Genomic DNA, 9,938 nt, shown 5'->3' on the forward strand with positions numbered 1-9,938 from the left:
TATTTATTCTATTTTCAAATTATTTTGATTTATTAATATTAAAAATAATTATTTTGAAATAAAATATTATTTTAATATATTTACAAACAAAAAATTTCTTTAAAAAACAACTATTATTATACTCTTAAATTTATCTATGTCTATAGTATACTGCTTTTAACCTTTCAATTTGGTGACCCATTTTTATCCAGTGGAGAGGGGTAAAGATTAGAGCAGCGGAAAATAAGGAAAAGAAAAGACATGTTTGACGGGGAAAAAAGCCGACAATGATACTAACTAAGGTTGTTGTATTGGACATTATTTTTAAATCTAGGTTTAAGTTAATTTTTTTATTTTAATGAAAATTATAATATATTTGATTAGAAATAATTTTTACTTGAATTAATCTCTTATAAGGTTAAATCAAAAGTTAAGATTTTACAGTTTTGATTTATAGATTCTGATTTACATTATTTCTATTCTTAAAAGATTATTTTAAATCAATTTTTATTAAATATATTTTGAATTTAATTTAGTTTATTATAAACTATTAATAAAAAAATAAGACTTGAATTATAACTCAATTGAAAAAACCAAACACTAACAATTTAGTTTAGGGAGGATAAGTAAAACAAAAAATAAAAAATGGGCCCTTCCTTCTCGTAACCAATTAAGGTGCAAAGTTACAATTTGGACCAACTATTTAATTGTTTATTTTTTACTTTATTTCACATTAATAGAAAAATGCTTGGGGTGGATTCTTATTTTTCTTCATGTTTTGGATTTTATATTATTACCCACTTAGAGTTTTCAAAACGCTATCGTTTTATACTTTGAGAATGAGCTCTTTAATTTTATTTTTTTTGGCTAAAATCATACACAACCTTTATTTTCTACATTTGGTTGAATAAAATACTTTAATTACTTAAAATTGAATCATATTAATGCCTTCTAAGCAAACTTAAGGGTGATATTAATCCAATTTAAAACAACATAATAACCAAATACTCCTTTAATCGAAACAAATTATATGAAGGATGGTATTTTTCCTTCAACCGAAATCGGAGGATTGATTATAACGGTCACGTTATTTCCTTCAACCAAATTTACGAAGTAGAACGACCACTCGAGGCGTCGTTTAGTTTTCGCTTTTAACGGTCACGTTTAAACAGATAAAACTATAAGCCCTCGATTAGGGTTTTTGGGTTCAAAGCGAACAACAATGGTGTTATCAAACAAGAAGCTAAAGCAGAAGCTGAGAACTGTGAAGGCTGAGGCTTTAGTATCCAAAGTGTCTAATGGACCCGAACGAGATAGCAAAAAAGGATCTTTAGGAAACCCAGAGTCGAACTCGCAGCTTCAAGAGCTTCTAGAGGCAGCAAAACAGAGACAAAGATTGTCAAAGAGAGGAAAAAGAAGAAAGGCTCAAGAAAAAAAGAGCCAATTTGGTGATAATGGTGAAGATGACAAGAAAGTTGAAGACATAAGGGAAGGGGGTTTGTTAGTGGGCGAGGACGGTGATGGTGAAAGTAGTGAAAAGAAGATAAAGAGGAAGAAGAGAAAGAGGGAGGAGGGAGAGAGTGAAAAGAAGGGTTTAGAGGAAGATGTAGAAGTGAAGGTGGCAAAGAAGGCGAAAAAGAAGAAGAAGAAGAAGACAAAGAAGAAGACGAAGGCAAAAACTGAGAAGGAGAAGGCAGTTGGTGAGGCAGAAGGGGTTGTAGAGGCGGCAAAAGCGGCCGGAGAAAGGTAGTATTTTGAAGCATTCCCCTGTAGTAAAATCGGGTTGTCATTCGTGCTTGTGTTTGATTATTGGTGCCCATTTTCTTCAAATCAGGTTTTTATGTTTTTTCTTTGATTATGGTATTCATAATATGTTTGGTAATGCAATTGATCAATATTTTGGATAATTTTTTAGTTGGGTTTGAAAATAGGCTGTTGTATTAGGAACAGGGATAAACAAATGGTGCTATTTTAGATTGGATTACACTCTCTAACTACCAACATGATGGTTGTTTTGAATGCTAATTCTGTTTCGTTTATATGTCTAATGCTTTTGCAGTAAAATAAGTGAGGATATTGCTGACAAAGTTTATGTCGGAGGCATTCCATACTATTCAACTGAGGATGACATTCGTAGTTTCTTCGAAGGCTGTGGTACCATAACCGAAGTTGATTGTATGACATTTCCTGACAGTGGGAAGTTTAGGGGAATTGCCATCATTAGTTTCAAGGTATCTACAATCATCTAAATTTAAATAACACCTACTTCAGCCTGGTTATCTATTTCATAATACATTTTAATATTAACTTAAATTTGACTCCAATGTCAACAATGTCATTCCTTAAATATTTTTTGCTCTATTCTGTGCTTTTACAAGCTAAGGAATCTGAAATTTTGATGACTGGCTAACCTGTTTCCTAATAAATTAAACAATCGCAGTGAACCACAAATTTTGTCCGGTTAATTGTAGTCTCTGGCCAAATTACAGGAATTTTTCTTCTTAAAACAATAGGAAATGGTGGGTTACTGTGAAGGAAGACACAGCTAAAGATGAAAAATGGATGGAATCAGAGCAATGCTAAGACAACCCCTTGATTAGGCTGAAGGCTGATTCTAGGAAAGGCACCCATGTTAAGATGTACTGAAATGAAGTTCCAATATTTTGAACTTCGAAAACTTGAAACTTTTCTGCTGAACTAACTTGGTTTCCTTTATTGATTCTACTGCAATTCTTCCTTGCAGACTGAAGCTGCTGCCAAACGAGCCTTGGATCTTGATGGATCTGACATGTAAGTAACTTGTAGATACAATGCTACTTAGCTTTCCATTATCAGCATTCACCCATTCCTCTCATCATGCTCATGAAATTTGTAATACTTTTCAGGGGTGGGTTTTATCTGAAAATTCAGCCTTACAAGACAACTAAAGTCAGCAAGGAACCCAATTTTGCACCAGGAATTGTGGAGGGTTACAACAGGATCTATGTTGGAAATTTGTCTTGGGATATAACTGAAGATGACCTGAAGAAATTTTTCTCTGATTGCAAAATATCATCTATACGTTTTGGTATGGACAAGGAAACAGGGGAATTCCGTGGTTATGGCCATGTTGATTTTTCTGACAATGACTCACTGATGAAGGCACTAAAGTTGGACCAGCGGATTGTCTGCGGGAGACCCATCAAGATAAGTTGTGCGGTCCCTAAGAAGGGAGGAAAATTCCAGGGAAACCAAAATCAAATAGTTGAAGAAGCAAAAATTCAATCAACTGCTCTGCCTATGATTCCAAGTGATGAAGTTAATAATGGTGTGCCAAGCATTAGCAGTGGTAAGATTAAGAGGAGGACCTGCTATGAGTGTGGTGAAAAGGGGCATATTTCTACGGCTTGCCCAAAGAAGCTAGCTGCTGATCCAACAGATTCCAATACAAGTTAAATAAGTGGGGATTCTTTTCCCTTTTTTTTTAATTTGTTTTTTTTTTCTTATTTACTCAGCTAGGCAAAGAGTTTTACTTACTTTAAAAAAAAAAAATTGTTGGAACTCTTTGACGTCACATCAGTTTGGACGATTCATAGACGCTAGCTGTTATATTTTTGTATTCCAAGTTTATCTGTTAAATCAGTCGAATTGAATGCCCTGGATCATTACTCAATGTTTTTTCGGTATAATTCAATATCAAATTCCGTTGCTCAGTCCAGTGCCGCATGGAAAGTCCTTTCTCTATTTCTGACTTCCTGAAAGGTAGGAAATAGTTGAATGTGACCTGGTTCAAGAGGAATAGCACAGACCCTTAAGATTGCCGTGGCAGGAAGCATCAGAAACTCCAGCACGATCCCTAATACCCCGGAGGTTGATTTTGTTGATACATGAGCAGTTCTGTGTCTCGTGTTTGAAACTGCAGACAACGTAAATTGTGTTTTTTTTTTCTAGTCTCTGAACGCAGGCTTCTATTTATGCCCAGTCTATAAACCCGATCACAACTCATTGTTTGCGTATTCAAGCTCAACAGGAGTGACCTGCAGCACCTTGCCTTCTGCCCGCTTGGCTTCCTAAATCCCACCAAAATGGTTGGAGCATCCAGATGTTGAACTAGAAACAGGTCTGTCAGGACCATTAACTACTAGGGATGAACTGTAGATATAATAAAACAGCTGTGAGACTGAGGGAAGAGTGACTTGCAAGTCAGGGTATATTTCTTGCTTGGAGCTAGCAGATTCTACAGTCGCCTCCACAGGTCAAGACTTGCGGTTTGGAAATTGTAGTGAACTGTCAAATTTTGCGCCCCTGATTAGCATTTCATGGTTTCACGGGCTAGGCTTTGACTTGTGTTTGTCGAAAATGGGGATTTTGTCTTAACCTTCAATTTGGTCGTGAGCAGATTGTAAGGGATAATGTGCTTAGGAAACATTTTAACTCTTGGCCCTAAATTTAATGACCATTACCCATTTTTTATCCACAGGATTCACCTGATTCTAGTAGAGTCTATTCACTGCCTCATCTACAAATAATCGAACAGCATGAAGGTTGATGCATCTTCTATTTGTTATTCCCATCTCTGTTTGCTAGCAGTTGGTCTACTTTTCTCTATCCAAAATTCCAAGCCCTTCGAGATGCTCAAACTTCCATCTTTCCTCTAAGCTGTTCCCTCTATTGAAGCAAAGACTTGTACATCTTTCTTTGCCTGCCCAAAATTTCCAAAACCTCTACTGTTCAAAAGTCAAGATCATTGAATACTATATACTGATCAAAAACTCGTCTCCATCTTACATCGAATTCTGTTGGTGCCTAAACCTTTCAACTGGTAGAGTTGCTTCTCTTTGTACCTGTAATGGCTACCACTTCCGCAGATAGAAGAGAGTTACCGATGCCAACGAAATATCAAGACGGAAAACAATCCAGAAAGAACCAAGATGTTAAACCTACCAAAATCAAAATCCGAGCAGAAAGTAGGTGTTGTTTACTACCTCACACGGAATGGCCGGTTGGAGCATCCTCATTTCATGGAAGTCCCTCTCTCTTCTACCTAAGGACTTCAACTAAAAGGTAGTGCCTACATTAAGAGAAAAATACACATTTTTTGTGAAATTTTTTCTTAAAAATTTGCAAGCTCAAGATCCCATTAGCACAATAATGTTGAGTATGGTACTACTGCTATGCGTGTCTGTTGTATGAATTAATTTCGGCCCTATTTTTTCAGATGTGACAGATAGGCTAAACCATCTCCGAGGTCGGGGCATGGCTAACATGTATTCCTGGTCATCTAAAAGGTAGAATGATCATTCTTTCAGTTACTCTCAGTTTTTTAATTGTAAGAAAACTAAGAAAACAACTATATTGATGTTTCAGACTTTCAGTTCTCTTGATTGCCATCATTTTCCCAGCAATGATGTATGCTTGTGCTGATTTTTTTTCCTTAAAAAAAAATCAGGAAGTACAAAAATGGATTTGTGAGGCAGGACTTGTCCGAAACTGACTATGTACAACTATGTCATGGCCATGAATACATTCTTAAAGGATCACTACTGCTAGAAACTTCTCTAAGCTTTCGGTCACACAACACAAAATCATCAAGAAACTCCAAAGTTTTCTCGGACATAATTAGCAGCTCAAGCGAGGACTCAAATTCTCCAGTCATCAGAAGAAAAAACCGTTCCTGGACTCCATTTGATGAACTTGATGAATACAAAGTTTACAGGGCCAGAATCACTGGAGAAATTGCTAGCAAGGGTACTTCAACGTGTCAACACACGCGACTGCTAAGAGAAGAGCGAGTATTGATGGCAATGAAGAAGTGGGGGCATGAAGGACTTGCCACTATAGAGCTGAGTAGGGAGGAAGCTTCTCGGTGCGTTTGTTTTGTACAAACTTTTGCGTCTACGGTGTAAAAAATACATCAAGGTATTTACTAACTAAAAAAACTATATTTTATACTACAAAGTCTATTAAAAAATTAAATTTGGAATCCAGTTTTTATATTTTTTTAAATAAATTTATAATATATTATTTGTATTTGAGTTTTAAAAGCAATTTTGTAAAAAAAATTGATGATTTTTTTATTTTTTTTCTTTTAAAAGAAATTTTTTAGTATTTTTAGATCATTTTCATGACTGATATCAAAAATAAATTTTTAAAAATAAAATTATATTATTTTAGTGCATTTTCAAGTAAAAACTATTTTGAAAAACAACTACAATCATATAATTATCAAATTTTTTACTATATATAAATCTCAACTATAATTTTTAAACACATATTTAAATCCAATTAACTATACCTAATTATTTTTCTAAAATTATTTTTTAAAAACACCAATTATAAAAAATACTTAAAAAACAAACACACAAAATCTAATTGAAAAACTTTTGATAGCTTGTAAAGGTCTATGGAGACAAGATTGATATTATTTTTTAAAAATATATTAAAATAATATATTTTTTGAGATTTTTAATATTTTATATTAAAATAATTCAAAAGCATAATTTAAAGTTAAAAATTTTAAAAAATAAAATTGAATTACAATGCAAAATATTACCCTAATTATCAAATAATTAGAGAAATAGTGATTATTTTTAAAAAAATAAAAATTTCTGAATCCACTTTTCAAGTAATCTGATGCATTGGAAATGTGAATTTTGCTAACAAATCTCATTGATTCAAGGATTGAAGTTTTGAGCGCTTGAAATTCGAGGGAAGAAAATATCAGTAAGATTAGCATTATTTTTAAAACTAAGTTGTTTCCGGTTATCCATCTCAAGCATGATTGATGGTGGCTTAATAATAATAATAATAATAATAATAATAATAATTCCTTTTGTTTTGCCAGCATCACAAATAAGTGGATTTAATTAAGCAGGTCAAAGCCCAGTAGCAAACCATAAACAAGGGTCTATTTGGGTTCAGAACAAGCATGGTTATAGCAGCACTCCAGCCATGGTCCCAGTTGGTTAGGGAGGAAAGCTATATGGGCTGGGCTCCATCTTTTTCAAATCACCCCCTGTAGTTTCACAGGAGTAACATTTTGCGCCCTTATTTCTTATAAACCATAAACAACATCTTCAATTTCCTCCATCGAATCAACCCGTCTACCACCGCCATCCTAGAGGACGGTAGCTGATGGATTTGCCTTGTGACAGGGCTATGAAGGGCATCTTGGATATTAGGAATGAGCTGATAGCATTTTTAAAATTCTCTTGAATTTTTGGTGGATGAGAACTTGGAAAATGTTCTGCAATCGAAATAAAAAAGAATCTAAATCTTGCATTTTGATAGAGTCTAACGAGGAAATTTACATGCCGATCAAGATAAAACTGTATGTATTATGTGAGATTAAATTACAAAATATGCTTACGTTTAATTATTTGTAATTTATGAAAAGTGAGAATGTAAAGTGTAGTTGTTATGAAACTATAAAAAAAATTTAGAAAATTTATCCATTGATTTTTCTGCTATAAAAGACGAATAACTTTTACCTTCTCCCTTGTCTTTTTGTTTGATTGTATTTTTCTTTCTATTCACCTTCGCTTATTGCTATTGTTCTGTATGATGCAGCTTTTGATGTATCTCTATGTAGCCTTGGATTTGGTATTTTATCAAGCATGCTAGAGGCAGAATATCCCTTCATCTGGCAAATTGGCCTGAACAACCCCGCGAGTTTATTGTTCTTTTGGACATTTTTTTGCATGATGATTCGAAAATCACTTGGATGACTGTTTACTTTGTCTCCACTTTTAGGTCCTTTTTTTGAATAAAAGAAATTTGAATCTTTTTTTCAAAACATCAAGAAAGACATCCAACCACATCTGCTCCCTTGTGAAGGGAGACCTGAGGGCAAGGCAATCAAACTTCACTGGTTCAAATGGGAAGCCACTGTCTGTAACTGACTGAAGTAACTTTTGCTCTCAGGAGGCTCGGCTCTGGCGAATCATTGTCAAACACTGGCGATTTGTTGGGGATCAACCAATCATTTTTTTCTCAAATAACCCGGCGATCTGTGGAAGCAAAGGAAGAAAGAGGTCTGCACCATCTTTGCTGGCCTTTCAGAGTAACAGAGATTGAAGAGATTAAATCAAATTTTGAGAAAATATGTGGCCTGCCTAATTATTGTGGTTCAATTGACGCTACCCGCATTGCCATGACTCTGCAACAGTGGACCGATCAAATGGTGTATGGATTGATCGTGAGAAGAACCACAACATGCTCTAGCAAGCAACAGTGGACCCTGACATGAGATTCTGTGGTGTAATTGTTGGGTTCCCAGGCAGTTTAAATGATGCACTTGTACTGCAGAACTCGAGTTTCCACAAGCTATCTAAGGAAGTGAAAAGGTTAAATGAGAAAAAAATAGAACTTGAATAAGTGGAGCTGGGGAAGTATAAATTCGGGGCTCAGGTTTTCCCCTATTGCCATGGCTTCTTACTCCTTATCAAAATGCACTCTGGCGGAGTATAACAAGCTACATTCTGCAACTGCAGTTGTAGCACAGACTGCATTAGCAAGGCTGAACGAAATGTGGCTGCCTGGTAAGAATAGGTTGCCAAGGATTGTTTTTGTTTGCTGCTTGTTGAACAATATATTTATAGAACATTAATTTTTGTAATAATATATATATACTCCTAATATATATATATATATATATTAAATAATGAATATTTTATATGAATACCTATATTTTATTTAAATTTTTTGAATAACAAATTATAGATAAAAAATGAATAATAAAAAAAAAAATCCAACTCCACTGCTGCCCATTGTCATCCCTAACATTGTCATCCCTACCTCTCCTCTTTCACGACTCAAAAACCCAAAAGAATCTCTAGAGTATAAAGTAAATAATGCTTGACAAAATGGAAGCAAAGAAACAAGAAATTATGGTTGCTTCTTTTTTGATTGCCTAGACTGCTGCTCTCCGGGTAAAGAAACAGCCTTCGCAGATGCACATCATGACATAACAATAGAAACACGTGTTTGCCTGTGCAATAAATTTTTCTTTCTGGGTTTTTAGTTAACTTTATGGGTTCATTCTATTAACGTGTTTTTGTTTTTCTGGGTGTTAAAGGGTTCCGTGATGTTGTTACAGACTCTTTCGAGCAGAAGTTTGGATCACCAAACGAAGATAATACTGATGTTGTACAAGAGAGATCCGTAATTCATTGGTTTTCAATTTTTTTCTATTTTTTTTTAGAATTTTGAAGTTCAAATATTTTGTGTCTGTAAAGAAGCCGGGAATGGTGTGGTTTCGAATTTTCCTTGACTGGGTTGGCAATGTAGTTTTGTGGCCTTTGTAATCTGATTGTTGAAGAACATTTTGGTCTATATGAATTGTGGGTAATCGATTTTTGAATTTGTGCAAATTAGAGGTCTCTTCTCTTAGAGTGGGAGAGGATATAAATTTAAGGAAATGACAATATTATGTATCTTCATTAGTGTTAATGAAAAGCAATTTGACTTCTTGAAGTTGATTGAATTCTCTGCATTTTAGTGGTCCTTTACTGATTGCATAATTTGTAGGTTTTTGATTTTGCTATAATTTTTATGCTGACATTAATTTCATTCATTGGATTAGGATGCCAAACTGCATAACCACATGAGTTGCCGTAATTGACGTGGGATTTTTGTTCAATAGAAGATTTTTCCTAGATTTTGAAGGGGTGATCAATCTGCAAGTAAGCATTTTTAGTTAAGTGAATTATGCTTTTTTTTTCAAAGAAGTGTTTCAATTGTTTGGAGAAAATGATATGAATAATATTGAAATTTAGTTGGGTTTGAATTCTTTACTTGTGAATATCAAGTGAAATCTGGAGTTGATATTTAAGTTGTATTAATAGATGGGCATTTTGATCAATAATTATGGTTGTTTTACTTCTAATAATTGGTGTGTCCATGAGCAGATCTCCAAGACTCTGAGGTTTTATTCATGGATTGATGTTGAGATGTGACTGCACGGGTCTGTGTGTGTCTAA

The 9,938-nt window shown here is 34.4% G+C and overlaps 1 protein-coding gene and 1 pseudogene across 1 annotated transcript; both read left to right on the top strand.

Annotated features, from left to right (window-relative positions):
• Window positions 1-1,143: 1,143 nt before the first annotated feature.
• LOC105119256 (28 kDa ribonucleoprotein, chloroplastic-like) lies at window positions 1,144-3,671 on the top strand. The gene is made up of 4 exons (XM_011017381.1): window positions 1,144-1,725; window positions 2,039-2,210; window positions 2,723-2,769; window positions 2,865-3,671. Exons 1-4 carry the CDS (start codon window positions 1,202-1,204, stop codon window positions 3,412-3,414), a joined length of 1,293 nt encoding a protein of 430 aa, XP_011015683.1. The 5' UTR covers window positions 1,144-1,201; the 3' UTR covers window positions 3,415-3,671.
• Window positions 3,672-4,807: 1,136 nt separating this feature from the next.
• On the top strand, window positions 4,808-9,715 carry LOC105119258 (uncharacterized; annotated as a pseudogene).
• Window positions 9,716-9,938: the final 223 nt, after the last annotated feature.

Source organism: Populus euphratica, unplaced genomic scaffold, assembly GCF_000495115.2.
Source record: "Populus euphratica unplaced genomic scaffold, PopEup_1.0 scaffold2709.1, whole genome shotgun sequence".
Taxonomy (NCBI): domain Eukaryota; kingdom Viridiplantae; phylum Streptophyta; class Magnoliopsida; order Malpighiales; family Salicaceae; genus Populus; species Populus euphratica.